General features: G+C 48.5%; 2 protein-coding genes across 16 annotated transcripts; one reads left to right on the plus strand and one right to left on the minus strand.

Annotated features, from left to right (window-relative positions):
• Nucleotides 1-668: 668 nt before the first annotated feature.
• On the minus strand, nt 669-16,007 carry HNRNPH1 (heterogeneous nuclear ribonucleoprotein H1). 14 transcript variants are annotated; one of them, XM_033072873.1, is made up of 16 exons: nt 15,926-16,007; nt 15,258-15,369; nt 9,390-9,449; nt 8,523-8,660; nt 7,520-7,675; nt 7,176-7,319; nt 5,544-5,682; nt 4,363-4,541; nt 4,057-4,128; nt 3,845-3,957; nt 3,543-3,678; nt 3,314-3,397; nt 3,133-3,183; nt 2,223-2,285; nt 2,024-2,116; nt 669-1,453 (listed from the first exon to the last, which is right to left on the minus strand). In XM_033072873.1, exons 2-16 carry the CDS (start codon nt 15,304-15,306, stop codon nt 1,329-1,331), a joined length of 1,602 nt encoding a protein of 533 aa, XP_032928764.1. In that variant the 5' UTR covers nt 15,307-15,369; nt 15,926-16,007; the 3' UTR covers nt 669-1,328. The 14 variants fall into 14 exon arrangements, with proteins under 14 accessions (XP_032928764.1, XP_032928761.1, XP_032928765.1 ...); XM_033072870.1 differs by having other exon boundaries at nt 3,845-3,978; XM_033072874.1 differs by having other exon boundaries at nt 669-1,568; nt 3,845-3,978.
• Nucleotides 9,456-14,907, plus strand: LOC117003184 (deoxycytidine kinase 2). 2 transcript variants are annotated; one of them, XM_033072887.1, is made up of 7 exons: nt 9,456-10,274; nt 10,891-11,006; nt 11,415-11,608; nt 11,808-11,955; nt 12,190-12,305; nt 13,624-13,723; nt 14,393-14,907. In XM_033072887.1, the coding sequence occupies exons 1-7, from the start codon at nt 10,175-10,177 to the stop codon at nt 14,423-14,425; spliced, it is 807 nt and encodes a 268-aa protein (XP_032928778.1). In that variant the 5' UTR covers nt 9,456-10,174; the 3' UTR covers nt 14,426-14,907. The 2 variants fall into 2 exon arrangements, with proteins under 2 accessions (XP_032928778.1, XP_032928777.1); XM_033072886.1 differs by having other exon boundaries at nt 13,624-14,907.
• Nucleotides 16,008-22,777: the final 6,770 nt, after the last annotated feature.

Here is a 22,777-nt window from a genome sequence, read left to right on the forward strand (position 1 = left end):
CAAGTGAGCTTCTTCCAAAGGCTCCATGTGGAACACTGCAAACCTAGGGGTGATCCCCAGCAGGGTCACGAGTCCATTGAGCTGAGCTCAGTCAGCATTCCCCTCTGGAAGTTTTCATGGCAAACAGCCATGACTGCACTACCCAGTGCTTAGAATTCCACCCTTACAGTTCCTCTGCTACAGAACAGGAGAAAAGGGACAAATGGTTCATTACCAAGAGCAAATGAAAGACTATGGCCACTGCATGGAAGCACATTCCCTATTATTTCAGGGGAAGTGGCAGTGCTCAAAAAGCTGCAACTATGTTGCTTACAAAACCACATCTTTAAGCAGGCTGTTTTACAAGTTGCATTTATTGAAACATGGTTGCCGTAAGCGGCCCAGTCCACCAATGCCTACATGAAAGTACAGAATCACCCCCAGCCCCAGCAGTTTTAGAGTCCAGAGCCCCTGCTCAGGGCACTGCCATGCGGTGCTCTCACCCAACGCCCCCTGGACCCCCCCGCAGCGGGGGTGGAGTCCTTTGCTCCCCCCCTCCTTGTCACTGTAACACTCATGGGTCAGTGCTCTGTGAGCAATCACTGCTCCGCAGCTGCACCACAAGGGAAAACAGCCACAGAGGACACGCGTGCAAGTGTGGTTACAAGAAACTGGAGATCAAGAAGGAGTGAGTTCCAGTTTTTAAAAGGAAGATTTATTTAACAAGTTTCACTTAGCGCAATACACCTAAAAAGGAAATCACAATACAATGAAAGATTAAATCAAGGCCTCAGAATTTTATACGAACACCAAGACCAAAATCCTAAAGTAGCCGTATTGCGTCTCAACATGTTTCCCCCATTAACTTAAAAAAAAAAAGCTTTAACATGCCTTACAGGATATTAAAAGAAATAAACTAGAACTAACATGCCAAATGTTCACTTTGATTTTCAGACACAGCTCCTATATTGGTTCTTTACAAAAAAGCATGTCTCTTTCAACATGTATTCAAAACAGTGTTGGATGTAATATGGTATAAGAGCAACATTTAACATAATTCGAACAGCTTTAACCTAAATACGCTTACTGCTTAAATACACTCCTACAACAAAACTAACTTGAGAAACGCTCCAAATTGTTTAACAGTTATAGTCTTTACTTGGTTATTACATCCTAGATGAATGTTCATTTCTTTATGTTCAAAAATACTGAACCTGAAAGGTTTTAAAACAATCCTGAATTCACTTACAGTAAAGCATAAATCACAAGCTCGTATTGCAAAACTGTTAAACTTAGTTTTTTGTTTTTTTGTTTTTTAAAAAAAGATGTGACCAAAAGTCAGCGATTGGTTACATTCCCCAGCCACCACTCATGTTGGACATGTTGGACATGCCGCCCATGCCGTTCACTCCCATGGATGCGCGGTTCCCACTGCTGTAGTAGCTGCTGTTCATGGCGCCCTGGCTCCCGGGGTCTGAGGGGGAAACCGACAGCAGGTTCACAGCTGCCTCAGGCCGACTCGAAGCATCCTTGCCCCAACGCCTGTCCTTGCTGGGCCACCTCGTAAATACCGTCTACCGTGCCCAATGCTGCAAAGTGTCAGTTTACAGCTCCGTACCCGAAGGCAGTTATCGGATGTTCAACCACAGCACGAGCTCTGCATCAACCCCCTTCCCAAGCCAGAGCTTTACCACTGCTCTGGGGGAACAGGGAGGACCCAGCCTCCCATGACCCCCTCCCCCATTTGAACTGTGTTTAAACAAAGCTGGTCTCCAGTTTTTGGATCAAGAAGTGATCAGAGTAATGCAAGTCTGAGACTGGCATTTCTTGCCCCTTTTAGAACAGTGTTCCACATTTCCCCCCTCAGATCCCCATTGCAGCTTTGAACCATTCCCCCCGCAATTCCCAACATTCACAGTAGCCACATGTTTAACTTTCAGAGCCTGTGCTGCCCAGGTTATAACACAGCCCTTCAACACCAGTGAAGGGCATGTTAAGCCTGCTGCACCTGGCCCAATGGAAACCAGCAAAAAAATGCTCTTACCATAGCCACTCATGCTGCTTTGACCTCCATATCCTCCTCCATAACCCCCACTCAGCTGCTGGTTGCCTGGAGCACCGTAACTGGATTGGCTCCCTTTCAAGTTAAGGGCAAAAACATTAAAAACTTGCCGGTCAAGATCTGCTCATCATCAACAAACCCAGCCCTCACCCAACCAACAGCCCCTGCACTCTGGCACTACCTTGCTCACACCAAGGGAAGTTTAACATGCTCAAGGAAAGTGATGGGGTTTCTAAAGACATTCCTGCAACCAAGCAGCAACAAGAACTTTAGAAGTTACTTTTACAATTTCTGTGGACTATACTAAACAGGATTTATCTGCATTGTAACATACCCCACAAGACTTAAACTTGGCTTTAAGGGACCTCACCCAGGAGTGCTGCCCTTCCAGAGAACAGCAGCTCATTAACTGGAGGCACTCATGTGCACATGGTCCTGACAGACTTAATTCTGCTCCAGACTGCATCACATCACAGCAGTGCTGTGGCTCAGACAGATACCTCTATTTGAACAACTGCTCTTGACCTCATCACTTGCCTATACTCCTTTCTGCAGTTTCAGTATTAGCATTAGAACTACAAACATATTGTAACCAAATACTATAAAAGCAGCAGTGCATCCACACACCCCCACCCCCAGCACCCTCAAGAAAGGAGCCCCCCAGAAACCAACCCCACCTTCATCTCCGAAACCAGCCCAGCTGGGTGTCAGGAGGGTATCTGTCTTAGAGGCACAACAGCAACAGGCATTTAAGACTTGTGCTGAAAACACACATTTTAGATTTTTAAACAGTTTTGGGGTTTGCCAGAGCAATTCAGACAATTTCTCCCAATTCCAAGTATCTCTCTCTCACCACCAAGACTCAGCTTGAATGGCAGGTCACGTGCCACAGATACATCCTCCATCACCGAACCATTCTGGTATCCCCAAGAGGGAAGGGGGAGGAGAATAGAAAGGACAGGCATCTCCCACATTTTGCACTACCACACTTCCAAAGAAGCCACTCATCCCACCAGGCACACCACACACAACACCACAACTTTATTCAACCTATTAAAGCTCTAATGTATTCCCAAAAGGTTTATATGTACCTGGCAATGTGCTAGTGTTCCAATCTTGGACTACCCCTTCCGACTCCTTGACTGTGTGATTAAGACAGAATGTTGAATTTCAGTTTTGATGCCAGGCACACAATAAGCAGGAGCTGTACAAACGAGCCAGCTTCCTTCAATAGCAAGCGCTTGCTGGAAGTGCACAGAGACTGTTACATACCCATTGCTCCCATCATCTGACTGCCATAGGCACCACCAGTTCCTCCTGCTGTAGAATTCAGGAAGAGTTCTACATATCTGTGCTCTGGAAGGAGAAAGTTTTTCCATGAGAGTATTTCACACCAAACCTACACAGCTTGTCTCACTGCAAGTGAAGCTGCAGTGAAATCTTTGGCAGTTGCAGCGCTGTGAGCTCCCTAAAGCCACCTCTTCCAAGCAGTTGGACTTACGCATATTTGCTTTGTCTTTGGACATAGCAGCCACTGCGTCCTCATGAGTAGCAAACTCAACATCTGCCTCTCCGGTTACTCTGCCATCTGGTCCGATTTCAATGTGTACTCTTACAGGGTTCAGAGGTGAGAAGAACTACACACAGAACAGTCACACAGATTAAAACGCACCAATGCAACAGTTGGGGTTTACAACAAGCCATTTTCTCCAGAGGAACACTCCAGCTGCAGTACAGCTGGCACATCCCACAAGGACCCCAGGACCCAAAGCCATGCACTGGGGAGCAGCAGGTGGCACTCACATTGTAGATGTCATTCTCCGTGGCTCTGTAGGGCAGACCTCGCATGTGGACGCAGTGGCCGGTCGTGCTCTGGAAGGTGGACGATCCGTCGCCGTACCTGTGGTCCGACATCCCTGCGGAGAAAAGAGTCCATTCTAGGTCTTTCAGATGTATTTTAGTTTCTTTTGGGACATGTCGTAAGTTCAGTTACTGTTCCTATTAGAGATCCTTACCTCTTCCAAATCTATCAGAACCAAACCCATAGCCATCATTATACCCATTGTAGTCATCATAACCTCCATAACCTAGAAACAGATTGGACATGTTCATTTCAACTACACAAAGATCCAAAGAAACTTTCATTTCGACTACAGAAAGATCCAAATACACAGTACACACTGCAAACAACAACTACTACAACATTTCATTTCTTCTACAAGAATTAAGACCAAGGACACATACACAGCTGGGGAGACACTACCAGGTCCGAGAGTTGCTGCTTTTCAAACGAGCAGCTCCCTGGGCCTCTGTGCACTTACCTCCTCCATAGGCTCCACGCCTCATTCTCTCCAAGCTACTTCCTCTACCCAGACTGTTGTATCCGCGCGTCAGGCCGGGCCTGTCGTACGGACCAGGTCTCTGCATGGCCAACAGCTTGCGGGGAGGGTCGTAGTGAGTGCGCACCTCTGCTCGGCTACTCTTGAAGATCTCAATGTACCTACGAGTGTTTGCACAGGGAGAGGTCAGTCTTTGATTCCTTCCACTAACACCTCACAACTTCACATTACAACAAGCCATTTAGTCATAGCCTTGACACTGGCAGTAATTTTAAGCCAGGTTTCCTTACATTATGTAGGCAATGACATTCTATTATTAGCACTACATTACATTTAAATCAGTGTATTTTCAAGAAATTAAAATTACTGAAGGGTTTATGTGCTCCACATACTTTGCAGTATATCCCAACCTTAAGGGTGGGGGAGCAATGTTGATTCCCCACCCACCTCCCCCCAATTTAAAATGTTAGTCAAACAATGTAGGAGGGACCAGTGTCCACTCAACTCAGCACTGTTGCTCAAGGCAACAGAAACAGAGGGTTAAAAACCCGATCTCCACCGAGAGTTTAACCCATCAGGATGCCACAAAAAGTTCTGCATGTACAACTGAACCCAGCCTATGCTTCAGAGATTCAGCGTAGGCAAAAGGTGCATGCTTCAATGAAAAATAGTCACAAGTAAAATTGAATAAAAACCCTTTGTGACAATTTCTTGAAAGCTATGCTTATTACATTGAAGATTAATACAAGTAAGTAAATTTGTTACATTTCAATTTATAAAACAAGTTTAGAAAGTATCACATTTTCTTATGGTAGTAAGAATACTGTGCATGTCTTTAGAGCTAAAGGCAGAATTGGTGCTATTTGAGAAGTTAAAGCCATAGTCTCTCAACTTTGTCATTTCCAAGCTATAGTTTTTAATGCCTGTTATTACTGATTTTCCAAAGTATATTTTAGTTTAACCCAATTTTATCTTGTATTTTTTTGGGTAGATCTAAACAGTATGTGCCACACACACTGTAGCAACCAATACCTTTACTTATTACCATGTTAGAGACCAAAATACTATTTTGATTTGGGTATTAACACTTTCAGAAGAGAGAATATGGATTTAATTGTTTACCATAAGAAAAGTGACAGAGCCAACCAACCATCCATCCCCACCTGTGCCCTATTCTTTCCTTGTGTTTCTTTAGAGCCTTTTCAGCTATTTCCTGTGAAGCAAACTGCACGAAGGCCTCCCCCGTACTCCTCCCCTGGAAGTCCACCGGCAATGTTATCCCATTTGGCACGATTTCCAACCCTTCAACCCAAGGACAAATAACCCCAGTAGGGGGGCAATATTAACATCACAAGCCCAGTCATGAGTTTTTTCTTATAGCTTTAAAAACACCAGAATTTAAACACTTTTAAGAGAATGGTATGTTGATTCTAGAACACCAGAACAAAAAAGGCACGTCAACAAAGAGCTCCATGATCACATACCATTCAGTTCAGGTTCTTAACCCACCCTGCAGAGCTCAGAAATGCTCTGAGGGTCAGGGACAGCCCCTCAGAGAAGGCATCTAATGCAGGGTGCGTTAAGAACTTCACACATTATTACAAACCTCGTCAATTCTGCGAAAGTATTTAAGATGCACTTTTTAAGAGAACTTAAATTTAAACACAGTAAGTTAAACAGTTTTATATAGAACAAGTAATTTTACTAGAAGTCACTCAGGTAAAATAATTAGTCTTATGCAAACATCAAGTTTCAGCATTGCTTTTGGTTTGTTTTTTTTTTAATCTTTAGGAGTGCTTAATTAAGAAAAAAATCATGAAGTAATTTCTAAGTATTAGTTCCTGAACAGAAAAGACACATTTTGTATATTAAGCACATTAACAACTATAAAGTTTGAAATACTTCACCATGTAAGAAAAAAACATCTTAAAATGCACATGCTTAGAGATTGCTCGTTCACATCACCAATTCAGAAAACAAAAAAAACAAATTCTGAGATTGTAAAACTGGAAATGTTTCTACTGTATTTTAAAGCAAAACAGCAAGCTCAATCATATCTTGTTACAGCAAAACATTTAGAAATCTAGTATTTTGAAAATAATAACAAGTGAAATACTAAACAATAATTCTTGGACATTTTAATAGTTTAATTCCAGTTTGTAAAACATAAAACAGCTGCAAAAAAGTAAAAATTAGTCAAAACAAGACATCATCTCTTCATCCATAAAAACTTTGAGCTAGGCAATATCAAGGGTCTGGTGGGGTTTTTTGCACCATAGGTAGAGAAAGGGGCAAGTCTATAAATCTGTATTTGGGTAGAGTTCAGCAGGTTTTCTCTGAATTTCATTCAATACTAGCTCTGGGAAGAGGTCATGGGCTCTTACTGAGAACCTGTTCCTCACACAGAGCCCAGTGGTGAGGGTATTCTACATCCTTCACTGGCCAGGGCCCATCAGCCAAGGCTGGGGGTGGAAATATCCTCCCATAAGAACTGTTCAGCTTTATCTGGAAAGCAAGACACTTTTCTACAATCCTTACTTGGAACAGCATGTCCCAACAAGTACAAATTCCAGCACCTTTTTGGCATTCTCAGAATTATTTAATTATCAAGTACTTTAGGAAGTGATCAAAAGGATTCCCCATGCCCAAAAAACTAGTGAAGAATTGGGTTGTTTACTTTGAATATCCATGATAATACTGTTGGAAGTACTATTGGGCAATCCATGCTTGTTTGGTTTGTTGGGGTTTTTAGCATAAACCAATAGTGCTATAGCTACTACTTTTATCCCACATACCTGAAAAAAACTGTACAATTTCTTCTTTACTACAGCCAAATGGGAGTCCTCTAAGACGTACAAAACCATCATTAGCTGTATCAGGGCTGTTGGGACCAGTATGCTTCAGAACCCAATCCATTTCAACGTTGTTTGACTTGAAAACTGTAAAAGGCACTTAGAATTAATGCATTCTGGAGTAAGGAAGAGTTTTTAAAGTCATTTGCCTTGAAACTAGTCAACTTATGATATGCAAGTCCATTTGTCCTTTCACATGCATTTTAAAGAGACAAAAAAAGCAATTAACCAAAAACCCATCAAACACAAACACAATGTAGTCAGTTACTAGACCGACTGAGTCAAACCTTCAACATATCTGTGTCCCATTGTTTCTCTGTCTTTTTTCAGGGCCAATTTCACATCCTCCTCTGACTCAAGTTCAGCAAATGCTTCTCCACTTGGTCTGCCCTCCCTGGTGTAGATGAAACGGATACCCAAAGCCCCATTCAGGATTTTGCAATCTGAAAATGAAACAGGAAGGTCATAATTATATTAATTATTACAGAAATAGTGTTATTTGGAAAGTTTCAGAGAGCCTAAAACCAAAAATGTACTGAGTATCAATTATATCAAGCCAACAAAACTGGCAGCCCTCTTGTTACAACATTAAAATGACCAATTAACTAAGATGCTAACTAAAGTTACTGTTGTAGTCAAGCCTACAGATCAGTACTAAGGAGAACTACAAAAACGCTATTTCCAAAGCTTTTCTGCCTCAAATTGAACACACTATCAGCTTCTGATCACAACTTTCTTATTAGCATGAAGTAAGGAATAGTAACAATCAGTGCATGTGTAATAAACTAAATCAGAACCAAGTCAAATACATCAAATTCCTGAAGTAGCTTTAAAAGATCCAGATGCTGCAGAAAGCATGTATTTATCACTACTTATTACTGCAGAACGGTAATAACTTGGGGAAGGATACACACACACACACTAAACACTTAACAAGAGTCTACTGAGACAATACAAGAACTAAACTGATTTAGCTTCAAAATTTTTGCTTCAGATTGAACTTTCTTTAAAATGGAACCTTCTCTCTCTCCCTTTGCTCAAGAAGCAAAAAGTAGTTGTGGCTATCCCAGCAACTCAGACTAAGCCCCTTTGTGTTGAGCTCCTGGTAGCATGAACATGGCTTTGCATACTAGGTTCTGGCTGAAGCACTTGTTGCACTACAAACTGCACTGGCTACTGAATCCTCCTGGAACTACAGGAACTGTCACAGTGTCCCTGGGAGGGACCCAGAACTGACAGAAGAGCCCAGCCCCTCTCCCACACCTCTTATTCCCCCACAGCCCCACTCACCGGAGAAGAACCTCTGCACCTCCTCGGTGGAGCACGACCAAGGCAGTCCCCGGACCTTCACCACGTATCCCTCGCTGCTCTCCGAGTTGAGCATCACATTGGGGGTGAGGCTCTGCTCTGTCTCTGCTTCTGTGGTTGCTGCAAAGACCAGAAAGGGCCCTTTGAGATGCTGGTCAGCACGGCCGCCACCCGCACCCCCTCAGAGCGCCCGGCGGCCCCCCTGGCCGGTGTCCCGGCCCTCCCTGGTCCTCCTCTGCCTCGGGCGCTGCCGCCTCACACACACGGCGCCTCTGCCTCTCCCGCCCCCGGCCCGCGCCCTGCCCTTTCCCCGCACGCACACATGGTGGGGCTCCGCGCTGGTTCTAGGGCTCCGAGCCTGATCCGCTGTCCGGAGAGCGCCTAGTCCCGGTCAGGCGGCAGCGAGCGGGCGAGCCTGTGGCGAGAGCGCGCTAGGAAATGGCGGCGGGTGCTCCCGCTTCCGCTGGGCCGGGCCTTCCTCCGCACAAAGAGCGCGGTCCCAGGCGCCGCCCTGGCTGGCCCGCGGCCCCCGGCGATGGCGCAGCGCCCACGGCCGGTTCGTAGAGAGCGGCGTGTGGCGAGCGGGTACTGAGCTCCGCGAGCCCTGCGCCGAGCACGAGAGCGGCTGCGGCGTGGCGGGTGCGGGGCGCATGTGCCCCGGTGTGCTTCGGCCCCGCCCCCGAGCCCCCGCGCGCCGCCTGTGCGCACGCGCCGCCCGCCCGCCGCGCCGAACAAAGCCCCGGCCCCGCGCGCGGCCGCCCCCGCCCCGCCCGTCGCGGCTCCCGCGCAGCGCGGACAGCGGAGCGCTCTGGCTGCACACACCGTGCGTGCGTGGCAACTAGCACTTACCAGCTTCAAAGGCTGACGCTACCCCACGTGAAACAATCTGCTCGCTTCGGTCACTGAAGCCTGGTGTGTTTGGAGGAGATGGGGAAAGAAGAGACAATGGGTCACAATTATCATAAAAGAACGGAAAAGTTAGTTCCCTCCTATTTCCTCCAAACACACCAGACCTAGCTAGTTTACACGTTTAATCTTAGTATTACCGAGGAGGAAAGAGGAATCTGAAATAACTCATTTAAAAATCCTCCATCCCCTTTCCCCTCGGATAAGCAGTTCATGTTTCAACTTGTCCACCTAGCTATGTGGAGCCCAGGAGCTGCTCTGACTATTCATCCACGAGTGTTTCTTCTCCAGTCAGTACCAAAACGGACTGTGAGCCTACACTGCCTCATCTCTCACGTAACTGCTTGATGCGTTCCGGAATGCTAACAACTACCCCACCCCCACAGCTAGAGGCTTTTTGAGGTTTTTTTTAAATGCATGCTCAAGTTTACGTAAGTAAATCAAACAACATGGCGAACTCGTTTACAGAAATGCAAATTAGATCAGTAAGTGGAACCGTGCTACAGTCACTTCCTTCACAAAGCTCTCTTCTCCATTTTGCTCGCCGAATGCCCATTTTGTAACACCGCAGGAGCAGGAGCAGGGCAGGAGCGGCGGGGGAGGGGGCAGCGCCTCCGCCTCTTCCCGGGGAGGACGGCAGGAAGCGGCCATCCCGCCCACCCGCTTGGCGGGAACCTTAAAGGGCGCTGGAGCAGCTGGGAAGCCCGGAGTTCCCGCTCGGCACCGCCATGTCCACTCCGGCCAAGCGCCACTGCCAGAGCCCCCCCAGCTTTCTGGAATCCAGCTTCCAGAAGCGCCTCAGGAAGATTTCCATCGAGGGAAACATCGGTAAGCGCGTTGGTGCGGGAGGGGGCTCGGTGGTAGGGGAGCCCGGGGATGTGGAAGGGAAGGAGCTGGGAGCCATCCCCCCAGGGCCTGGGATGCCGGGGGAGACTGGGAGAGAGAGAGAGGCGGCTGCGGTGCTTGTCCCCACAGCTTTGCGGGCAGCGGGGGGCTCTGCAGGGAGAGCCGCCCCGGGAGCCGAACCCGGAGCAAGGCTGGGGTGGATGGGGAGCCCCTCGGGCAGGGTGCCCGTCAGTCACACCAAGGCGCAGAGCGGGCTCGGAAGCCCAAAACCCCCGATGCCCCCCGGCCCGTCCGGGGCTGCAGCGCCCGCTCGCCCGCGCCAAATGTCAGCGCCTGCGCGGCCGCTCCCTCGCTCTCCCGCCAGGCTCCGCCCGCCACGAGAGCTCCTAAAATGTCGGCAGCTCCTCGGCCGCGCTTATCGCCCGCCCGGCCGGGCGCGGCCCCTCCGGCACGGCCGATTAGCGCTGTTTGCTCACAGCGTACCCGGCCGGCCCCGCGCCCCAGCAGCCGCTAACAACCCTGCAACTGCCCCCCTGCCCAGCAGGGCACCGGAGCAAACAACCCCCACCCCTTTGTGAACCGCTCTAATCTTTCGCAGCTGCGGGGAAGTCAACGTTTGTCAGGCTGCTGGAGAAACACAGCGATGAGTGGGAGATCATCCCCGAGCCCATCGCTAAGTGGTGCAACATCCAGACAGCCGAGGATGAGTATGAGGTAGGTGCGCAGGATTTGGCCGAAAGAAACTGCCAGGGAGCTATGCCAAAATGCAGCCATACTTAGTCTGCAGCAGCCAGATCATCCCCACTATCATACCACAGTTGGTCAGGCACTCGCACCCAAATTGTAAAGGCGAGATACTACGGAATGTATATTCCAAATCACATCCCCCTACTTCACGGGAATCGCACTCAAATCTGAAACTCAAACCTGAAACTCAAACAAGCTACTCAAAGAAGCTGCCATGAAAACCACCATCACCCTGAGGAAAAAGTCTCAAAGATGTTATGCCTCAGCATTTTCTTAGTAATAAAAAGAAAGCCATGAATTCTTACTTAAACCTGTCAGAATTCTGGATTGAGAAAAGCAGTACATTCATGTTAACTTTTTTCTCTTGCCTTTTAGGAACTTTCAACATCTCAGAAGAGCGGAGGAAACTTACTTCAAATGCTGTATGACAAACCCACAAGATGGGCTTATACATTTCAGACTTATGCTTGCTTGAGCCGAGTAAAAGCACAATTAAAACCTGTCTCAGCCAAGCTACATGAAGCAGAACATCCAGTGCAATTTTTTGAAAGATCTGTGTACAGTGACAGGTAATTACTCTCACAGCACGGCAAGAACTCACATTAACAGCCTCCAGGTCTTTTAAATGGAGCTGAGGAAACAATATTTAAACTAGTATCTGCAAGGGAGCAGGCTTGATTAAGGCTTTTTTTTCAATAACATAATTTTGTTACAATGCCAAGTGTTGGTATTGCACTTTTGTCATTCCTCTGATGTCTTTCATCGTAGATATGTGTTTGCTTCTAACCTGTTCGAGTCTGGAAACATCAATGAAACAGAGTGGTCTATTTATCAGGACTGGCACACATGGCTTTTGAATCAGTTTCAATCAGATATAGAACTGGACGGCATGATCTATCTCAGAACCACACCTCAGGTATGCTTGCTAAAAGTGGAAGCTGTTCAGCTCCAAATTTGTTTTCCAGGGGCTTAAGAGGGTATTTTTAAAAGTTCTTCTAGATTTAACTCATTTATGTTCAACCAAGCAGTTAAAATTAATGCTCACTAATGTCTAGCATTAGTCCTTCCAAGTTAAGGGCCACTTGATCCATTTAACTCATTTAACTTACAACACATGATTAATGACCAGGTTTATACTTTTTTTCCCCAGAAATGCATGGAAAGGCTACAGCTGAGGGGAAGAAAAGAGGAGCAAGGAATTGAGCTTGAGTATTTGGAAAACCTCCATTATAAACACGAAACCTGGCTTCATGAAAGGACTATGAGGTAGGAACCCATTTTCTGTAGCAAGTTTTAACTTGCAGGCAAGGCTCTTTCCTACATTAAGCCTTAGTTTTATCGAGTTTAACTAGTAAGTCTAGCTTCACTCAGGGAGTTAGAGTTATATCTACACCCACTTCAGGTTTCAAGAGATGGAATTTCATCTAATTCAAAACCTTTGTTAAGCATTAGCTTCAACTAGAAAGCTTTACAGTTGTAACTCCAGCAAGGACATGGATTTTGGAAGGACTCAGGAACTTAAAATGGTGTTCAGGAGCCAATCACATAAATTTCTCACCACGCAGTTTCTGCTGCAATGTAAGGGACAGACAAGGCCCCAATTACTTTTAAACTAGCAGGACTGTATTTCAACAAGGTTTAAATATTAATCCTAACTTCAGTTTAAACAGTAATCAGAAAGTCTTTTGGCAGATGTGTTACAAGAAACCTAAGCAGCAGCTGGGTGATCTCTACTTCCTCATTGACTCTTACTGGCTTTCTCATCTAAGGGATCTCTAAACATGAAAGCAGATTCTGGATTTTCCCCTAGAGGAGCCCAAAATATTCTACTGAATGGGAAGCATTACAATTCCAGGAAAAGTACATTATCAGCTTGATCTACTTGCTGAAGTCTCACATAGAATAACCCAAATCTTTACGAGACAGAAGGCAGTGCATAGTGTGGAATTCTGGCAATGTTTATGTTGTGTACTCATTCCAAACTTGTAAGCAAGCACTTCCTGTGTTTCTAATAAACACTGAAGTGTGCAAGCACAAGTTAGACTGTTGCTCTGCACACGTACTGCGTTTTAGAAATGCCTTCCACACTCAAAAGAAAGACTAACTACTGCTCCCATCTGTTCCTAAACAGAGGCCAAAATGGTCTTGCTTATGTCTAAACACATTTTAAATACCAGTCTTCTAACCTGTTAAAGAGATCATCCTCGTGAAAGGAAGCTTTAAAAATACATCTTGGTAAGTGGATTAGGTGGGGAAGACACAGGACAAGGGAGATACTTAAAAAAAAATACTTCATCTTACAAAATCAATAACTGGTTACTGATTCTGTGACAAGAATGAGGTAAAGGAAATTAAGGTAAAAAAACTATCTTCCCCCCTACTTGTACATTACAGATAGATACTAAGAGTCCACATTCATGAAGTATATGAAGACCACTTAAAGATAAATGTGACATGGGCTTTACATTTAAGTTATGGATATCAGCTTTAGCATCTTGGGTGCACGTGGTAATCAAGAGGAAAGGTCTTGTATACAGAGTATTTTAGGTAGTTTTTACTCAAACTATGTTCTTCTGTTTAACAGAGTTGATTTTGAGTACATCAAGGAGATTCCTATTCTAGTTTTGGATGTTAATGAAGATTTCAAGAATGACAAAATTAAACAGGAGTACCTGATTGATAAAGTAAGTATCAAGTATCAGGGGGGATCTATCTGCTTTTCTTCTGAGGTTATCATGCAAGCAGTGACACTTCCAAATAGAGTTGGGAGGGAGAGTAAACAACCATTTGAGGAAACAAGGTGATAATGAAGAAGGCGCTTGAGTCAAAATGGTGTTTACCAGTTCCAAGGAAAGACAAGACTTGGGAAGTAAATGCCAAAAGAAACTCTGGTGGAGTTGTCTGACCAGTTCATGGGGGGGAAAAAAAAACCTCCTAATACTTAAAAGCATGAGGAAGTGCTCGCCTAGCAAACTAAACAATTTTCTTCATCTTGTTCTGGGTCATCAATTTGAGATTACTGAAGAATGACTCCTTCAAACTGAGCCTAATTCCCTCAATTAAACAGCTCTAAATAAACTGGGAAGGGGCGCACAGTAATCACTTGTGGAGGTATTTGTCATTACATCCTCATGGAAACCAGCAATTAATAGCTTTGTTTTGAACACTCAGACACGTCATCTTCTACCCTTGCCCCTCTGAAAGACTACATGCATTTGTCATGAATTAAATGTAGGGGCAAAACATCACTGGAAAACTATAGTAACAATTTCTTCACAAAGCAAGGGAAAAGCCTGGTACTTTAGCTTTTAATGCACTGAATAATACATGTGTTTTGTTTTCTTTTCTCATAGGTCAAGTCTTTCCTGACTTCTTTAGAAGATTAAAATTAATTCGAATAACAAATCCCTGAAATTCACCTAATAATCTGTGTTCAAAAAATGTACTTTACAAATGCATTACCTGTATAGCTTATTTTAAAGCAAGCTAGAAATGTAAAAACACTGGTGTTTATTTTTTCCTTGTCTGAGCTCTTGTTTTGATAGACCTTTTTGTATAGCTAAAAAGAAGAAATATGGGGTGTTTTGATTATGTTTTTTTCCTGTATATTCTCTGTTGTTTAATAAAGATTTAAAAGTCATATTGCCTCTTGCGTGGCTTTCCCCGCAGGGGAGCTCAGCGGTTGTCAGAGGCCGACACCCAGTAAACAGATAGCAGGCGCTGAGCAGGGTTGTTTTGCAATAACTGGCACAGGTTCACCATTTTAAGACGAGACTGTTATGGCGTCCAGAAACCTTTACTTTCAACTTCTGCTTTACTGAGTGGCCGTTTCCACGGGATTTACGCTACTTAAGGCTGGACGTTAGACCTGTAATAAACTGTAATTTGCGCTTATCTCGTTCGCGATCTCACCCCCACCCCCCAGCACGGGGAGGGCCCCGCGGGCGCGGCAGCGGCGGTGGAGGCGGGACAGCGACCCCGGAGAGTCCCCGCGGCCCCGCCCGACACCACGCACGCGGCAGGGGGGGCTGAGCGGCGCACGCGGCCGGGCCCGGCCCCACCACCCCCCTCCCTTCGCCCGCGCCATCGTGAGGCCTCCGCGGCACCGGGCCCGGGCGGGCGGCACCGCGAGGGTCCGATCGCCCATCCGCCCCCTCCCCCCCCGCTCTCCGTTTCTCCCCGTCATCCCCTTCACCCCCCGCCGTCGCTGGGTCTTACCCAGGCCGGGGATCTCGCCCTCGGTCTCCTCGGTGTGACAAGGGTCCATCTTGGCCGCGCCTTCCCCGCAGGGGCCGCAAGAAGAACAAAGCTGGGCGGGGGCGCTCAAGCGCTGCGCGAACAGAAACAAAAAGCTCAGCGGCGGCCGCGGGGGCGCTCGGAGAAGGTGGATCGGCGCTCCGCGGGGGGTTTCTCAGCACTCCCGTGGGGATGGGCCGCGATTCAGCCGCCCGTGCTCCCGGTACCGCCCGCTCGTTCCAGCTGCGCAGCGCCCGTTCCGCGCCTATAAATGGCCGCCGGCCGCGCAGCGCCGCGCGCTGACGTCACGCACCGCCCGCCCCCGCCAGCCAATGGCCGCGTGACAAATTGAACGCAGCCAGTCACGTCCGGCCCCCCGCGCGCGCGGCGGGGGGGGAGGGGAATAATGGAGGGGGGAGAGCGCGACCGCCCCAGGGGTCTCGCGAGCCCCTGTGCCCCCCGCGGGACCGGGTTCGAGTCCCCAGGGACCCAGGTTCGAGCCTCTACCCCCGGCCTCCGCTCCGGTTCGAGTCCCACCCCCGCTCGTTCCGCTCCCCGGTTCCCGAACATGGCGGCGGCCTTATCCCTCCCTCCTCCGCCCGCCCCGCCGCCCTCCACCCGTCCCCGTTCCCCCCGGCACCCGCGCTCACGGCGAGCTGCAGCCGCGGGGCTCCGGCGGCGATCGGCGGCTCCGCGCACTGCAGCACCGCCCGCCGCCGGTGTCAGCTGGGCTCGGCTCCGCCTCCCGCCGCGGCGGGGGCCGGGCACGGCGGGGCCTGCGCGGGCCTGGCCGGGAGGGCCCTGAGGGCTCCCCGCGCTTTGGCGGGCCGCTGTGCGGCAGCCTGGGTGTGGGGAGCACAGCCCGGCCTGAGCAGGCCCCGCTCAGGCACTGCTGGGGTGTCTGGGTTTGGTGCAGGAGATTCCTGTGCTGGAGCTGCGCCTGGAATCCCGGCAGGGTGCTGGGAATGGCTTCTCACGGGCCTTCTGCGCCCTCAGACCTTCCAACCACACTGACCGTCTCCACAAAGAACCATGAGCTGAAGCAGCTTCAGGTTAAAATAGCTGCAAGGGAGCCTTGCTGTGGGATTGAACAGATAAGATGTGACCTTAGGACTGTGGCGGTGTGGCATCGACTCCGAGCTGAGCTTTGTTTCTGGCCGAGTTTTAGTGTAAAGCAAATCCCTTTGCTAATCCGCGTTGAGGCCTTTGCATTTCTAGCAATGAGATAATGATAATTTTTGGCTTTTTATAGTACGTATTAATATTTATACACTGGGGTACGTTTATGTGTCATTTTGTTAGTCCTGATTGATATTTTTAGTCCCCATTAACACGTTTGAAAAAGGACAGAAAATGGTGTTTCTGTTGTTTATGTATCATGATCTACATGGTTAAATGGCTTTAAAGAGAGCCATAATGGCTGTTCTCTTGCTGTCTAATTTACAGTGAGAATTGAAGCCTGATTTGCCTAATATTTTCTTGATCCTATGTTTATGTAGTTAAACAGGATTCTGATGTAGGACCTCTCTTTAGAGGTCTCTGAGGAAATTAAAATCATCCTCTGTTCACACTGACAAGAAGTTCTGGATATCCTTCCAGTATTAGAATAAAGGTCATATGACTTCTTCCTGCAAATATGTAACTGCTACTAATCTTAAGCAAAAAACTCATCCTGCCTTTGCTATATCCCACAATAAGTTTGGTACAGCCACCTCCAGGGGAAGAATGTGACTGTGAGCAGCAGGCACAAGCAATGACATAGTTATCAGAAGAGCTGTGATTAGCCAATGTATATGCTGCGTTTGAAAGACAAAAATAATTAACAATTCCAATGGAATTACTGCTAACAAAGCAGCCCTTTTCCTCAGAGGCCCTGGCTGGTTAAGGGCTTTTGCAGATGGGGCTGGTCCCATGGTATGTGAGCACTTGCACAGAGGGAGATAGGAGACAAAAATCTTCCTGAAAATATTGGTAGTTTCTTCCTTCCATGATTTCTTCTAGAATTCAGGCATCATGTTTATCTGGCTTTTTGTTTTGTGGTGTGAGCCTGACACCTGCACCTTCCCCTCCAACAGACTCTACAGCTCTGGGTACACATTTTTTCCTGAAAGGGCTTTGTTCTACTTAAAAAATTAACTGTTTAAGAGGAAAGGCACACCTGCTGCCCAGACAGCAGGGGAGAGGAGCTGCTCTCAAAACCAGAAGGTTTTGCCTCTTTCAAGTCAACTGGGGGAGTGAGGGCTATAATCCAAGCCAAGCTCAGCCTGGTGGCTCTTGTAGTGCATCAGGTAGAAAGTGGCCAAAGACGTGGCCTCCAGAGTAGAAATCTGCCAGATAGTCACAGCCCTTGTGCAACATCCCAAATTCCCTGCAGGTTCATGGAGAGGAGCGAGCCCCAGTCCAGCCTGCAGAGAGATGCATAAAGCTCAGTACATATGTGAGTGTTAAGCTGGACCAAAGTAAAGCTCTTGAAACCTGCTCAAGAATTTTCTGTTTTATACCAGTTATCTTGATTGTGCTTCTTTCCAGAGCAAGAAAATAATGGAGAAAATCTGTAGCTCTGGCTTGAGAGTTCTGTAGTCATCCAAGCATATGGAGACACTTTGTGAGTGTGTCTGGAGTGAAGCAGATGTTGATTTCTGAGTAGGTTTTGGAGATATTGTTGCAATGCAAAAAATAATTACCAACTATTCTTTCATGGATCAGCATTTGCCATTACAGGGAGAATTGATCAGAACTTAAATACCTGCTCTGAAGAGACAACAGAACTCAGTCCATCATCACTGTATGTGCCTTCCCTTTCCTCCTTAGTTGTTACCTATTTCTTCTGCTGCCGACATCACAGAGTTCATTTTTCATGTATCAGCTACGTGTGTTGCATGTGCCTCATGTTTGCATATAAGCACCTATAATTCAGGATCTTGCAGTTAATCTGCAAGCCTGATTAACTCCCAGTAAACACTGCTGCAGCTGACTTGTTTTTCATGTGGGCTCTGAAAACAGGGAACACATGAAAGTCTTATAATGCCGATGCTTTGCATGTTTCTCTGTGTGTGTGATCTCCAGTCAAAAGCCCTACCATTCAATTATAACCTTCCTGTTATTTCCCATGCCTTTTGAAACAGCCTCTAGCTGTAATGCTGTGACAAATAGAAGCTAAACAATGCTATTAAAAATGCATGATGTGTGTTCTGCCATATTAGATAACATGGCCATGTTCACCACCCACTAATGCTGCCCATTCACAGCTTCACTAGTGCAGTCTCCCTCCCATATTTGCTTTAGACAATTTAAGAGGATTTTTGGCTATCCTTCACCTTTCTTCCTTTTCACTTTTGTTTTTTACCTTTATTGATTTCTCTGAAATGGTCTGCAGCATGGATTGGATGTAGCTCATGTTTCTCAGTTTTTCCAAGTTGTAATTCACTAAGAAGCCAAGCTGGAAAATAGTTGGAGAGATTGATAAACACTGTTTTAGTGGAAAGCAGATACCCGAGTCCCTTTTTCTTTCTGAGGCCACTGTTAGAAGCTATCACCCTTCCCTTTGTGCCATCAGCTTATCGACAGATTGTGCTCACCATCCTTTGCCACTGTGAGAATGAAGAGTTCTGCTCCCTCGATGGTTGCACCCTTTCAGGGCTGGGCTGAGAGTTCACCAGCCTGGTGTTTGTCTGTGGAACCCAGGCCTGTCACCATTTCAGTTTTGCAGCGTTATAATTGTAATTTAGAAATATAGCAGTGGGCAGAACACCTGGTTTTTACCGCTGGAGCTGCACCGCTGTGAGTGCAGGGCCAGCCGGGGTGAGTGTCTCCCACAGCGTGCTGCAGGTATCTGCCTGTCCTGCTGCCTGAGCTCTGTGGGCATGAGTCAGCTCTGGTCCAGGAGCCATCTGGCTGAGCAGCGTCGTGCTGAGCTCATCAGGCTGCTCCCGGGAAAGGTTTCTTCACTCAGGCAGAACATTCGCAGTACTTTGGCACTTCATCAGTGTGCTGCCAGGAGAGAGGTGGGATAGTGGCCATTCGCATGCCTCCAAGGAGCCTTGTTTGCATTTCTTTACACCCTCCCAAATGGAAAATGAGCTGTGAAGCTGTAGATACCGGACAGTGAGGTGACTCAGTCCAGTGCTGGGAGAGTGCTGTGGTGCTGTATCAGGGCAGACAGCAGCCCTGAGCTCTTGTTATCCTGGCAAACCGCATTCATGAAACTGAGCCTATTTTAGCCACTCGCCAACTGCAGGCTCAGAAGCAGAGACCACAACAGCTCACTGGCTTCGACCTCACTGGAATGATGATCCCTGACTTTTACCCCTTGCAGGCAACGTTGCCTTAGTAATTTGGGGTCACCCAGCTTTCTCTTGTCGACGAGTGCCACATCAAAGCAACACAGCTGATGGACGTGCTCCAGCACAGATCTTTTATTCTCTCTAGAAGTGCTCTGTGAGTCCTCCTGGGTGCTGACTCTTTTCTTTGTCTCTTCCTACATAACTTTTACCTTTAGTTCCTGAACACAGAATCTGGCACAGCATTGGTGGAGGCTGGAGCTGGGCATGCTTTTCCCTAAGGTTCCACGGCAAGTGGTCAGTTTGCCTTTGGAGGGAAGGCACTCACAAAGGGCCATGTTAAGCCATGTCTATCTTATGTATAGTGTGGCTCTGCCCTTATCTGGGGAAAGGGGAATTCTAGGACTTCTCTTACAACTAGTAATTGCTGGGAGGTAGAAACTGATGAGAATTAGGCAAATTGTAACTTCGGAGTGTGGCTTTTCCTGGCCTCCCGACCTGCTAACATACAAAGTTGCAGATAGCTTTGGTTTTGCTTAGACCGTACTGCACTATCAAGTGCGAGAACGGTTTTTACTGCACTGGGTTGTGGCCTGTGGTTAATATAAAGTGAGAACTTGCCTGCAGGTGAGAGGCCTGCTCTCACTGGCCGGTCTGAATCACCCTGTGCCTGCATCCACTGCTCCATCTCCTCCGTGATGGTGTGGGGGTGATGCAGGTCAGCCACAGTCACGCTCTGCGCCCTAGTCCATCTCAGCCTCTCCAGTGATGGTTGTGCTCTTGCACTCACCCTCTCCAGTTCCCCGTGACCTTGCTCTGTTACACACCCAGCGGTGTGTCCATGTGTTTGCTTAGATCAAGAGTGCTCTGGATCTCACTGCCCATAATGTTCTTCCTACTTTTGGCCTTGATGGACACGTAGCCCAACCCCCAAAATGCTGTGACAACGACAGCGACAGGGAGGCCTCTGCAGGCTCAGCACATAAAATGGGTCAGTAGCGGGGGCTCACTCACACAATTCCATGTGCCCGCCTTTCTTTTTCCTTGCCCTTGAAGTCATTTGCATGTAAACAAGTCAAACTAAGATAAGGGGTAACAAAGTGAGGTGAGGAATGGTGAGGGGAAAGGGAAGTGTCCCCAGTCCTGCTCTGAGACTGCATCCTCACAGCCCCTGCCGGCTGGCTCCCGAGAGCTCTGATCCTGGTGCTGCTGCAGAAATAAAGGCCCATTGAGAAGTCTGGCTCCAAATTAGCATTTGAATTCCCTTGTAGCCCGTTGTCAGATGGGCAGGAGGTGGGTGCTAGTCTCGGTTGCTCAGCGCTGATACACAAAGGTGGCTTTAAAAAGTCCTTATTTTTCTGAGGGAAAGAAATGCATTGCTCAGACTGTGGATACTTTTTTTTTTTCTTTCCCTCTCCCATTCTTCTCTGTTTCACCCCTTTCCTGGGTCAGGCTGTGCCGCAGATAGACACGTCTGGGTATTGTTAGCCCTGTCTGACCTACTTCTCTCCCTCCCCTCGGCCCCGTGTTATGGATGCTGGTGCTATGGAAACCTGCTTGACATGCCAGTGCCACAAAGCCGGGGCCACCAGCTGCACCCTCCTTTCCCGGCCCCACGGGAGTTTCCCTCCCAAACACCCCGCCAAAGAAAGCAGCCCTGCTTCCCGGGGAAATTCAAGGGTGTCCTCCATCCGTCACACCAAGCCGTGCTCCGGAGGGACTGGAGGGTTTCTCCGTGGGCCTGGGGGCACCAGCGCTCTTCTTCCTCATGCCAGGGCACAACATTTCGGTCTGGTGGCCACTCGTGAAGCCGCCGCTGCCCGCACCAGACCTATCCCGCCCGGATACGGCACGGGCCCAGCACCTCACGGAGAGGGAAGTACACGTGGGTGCCCTTGGACTTTTCACCATAATAACCTACAAACTTCTGCACCGTGATCCAAAAGCGTTGCAGGGGCCTGTCTGGGATCCTGAGAACACGGTGATGGCAACGCCTTCGTGCTGCGGTGTGTGCGGCGGGGGCAGAGCTCTGCCCTTCCACCGCCCCTCGCGTGGAACCCGCCCCGCCGGGACACAGCCTTGTTTACTAGTTCAGCCTCTGCAGCTCTCGTGATAAAAAAGTTCTCGCTGGTTCTGCGGGTTTCCTTTGCTCTCTGCTGGCCTCCCATCCGGCTGGCTGTTTATGCTGGGAGCGTGTGGCACTATCAGAGCGGATTTGCTTCCAAACACCGCTCGCCAAACGTTTTTTCTCCTCGCTGCTGGCAGTGAACGGGCAGCCGTAAGGGGTGGAAGCAGGAAGGAGCTCTGGAGTCCGCAGAGCGCTTTGCTTTAGTGTGTCGTAAGCGTCCCCAGGAGCTTCCTGCGAGGCTCCAGGACTCTCCTACCCAATATCTTAAAGGCAGAGCCTGGCCCAGCACGGATCAAACCTGAAGCAGGCGGATTCGTGGGGAGTGCCGGAGGCCCGGCTGTGCCCCGGGCAGGTGTCGGGTGCAGCCAGCGGTGCTGGGGCGCGGGCGGCGGGCCCGGAGCCGTCGGTGGTCGCTGCCCTTGGACCCCCCGGGCCGGCCCCGCTCAGCCGCGGGGCACCAGCGCCCTCTCCCGACGCCGGGGAGAAGCAGCGGGGCCGGGGCGGGCACAAAGCCCGGGAGGAGCGGGGACAGCATCTCAGAGGGAATAGGGACACGAATCCGGCGGGAGCGGGGCTGGCCCCATAGTGAGGATAGCGGTGGGACCCCCCCTCAGCGCTGCACCAGAGCCAGGGGAGCGCAGCAGTGCCCTGGCAGCTGGATCACCTTTAAAGTGGCGCTCACGAGGTGGCTGTCACACCTGCGGGACACCCGGGGTGGCAGGTGCAGCCCCCAGCACACCCTGTGCCAGCCCAGCGGCCTCTCAGCATTTCTGCAGCACGTTCAGGTGGGCAAACAGGTGCCTACAACGCCAGCACAGCATGCTGGGCAGCAGCATCATGAGCTGAGTAAATCCCAAAATCATCAACTGTTTGAACCATCAATCAGTGTAAAGTGATTTTCTTTGATTGATGAAGCACCAGAGCAATGACAGCAGCCCTGGTGGAGGGGAGCAGCTTCCCTTCTGCTCGGGGCAGCTGTAATGGCCCCTCTGACAGTGGTTGGAAGGGCTGATGATGTGCCTGTCAGATTTTCTGTGGCAGAACTGGTGATGGCAGCCACCAAGGCCAGAGCCTGACTGCGCCGTGCCAGGATT

The sequence above is a fragment of the Catharus ustulatus genome, chromosome 15 (genome assembly GCF_009819885.2).
Source record: "Catharus ustulatus isolate bCatUst1 chromosome 15, bCatUst1.pri.v2, whole genome shotgun sequence".
Classification (NCBI taxonomy): domain Eukaryota; kingdom Metazoa; phylum Chordata; class Aves; order Passeriformes; family Turdidae; genus Catharus; species Catharus ustulatus.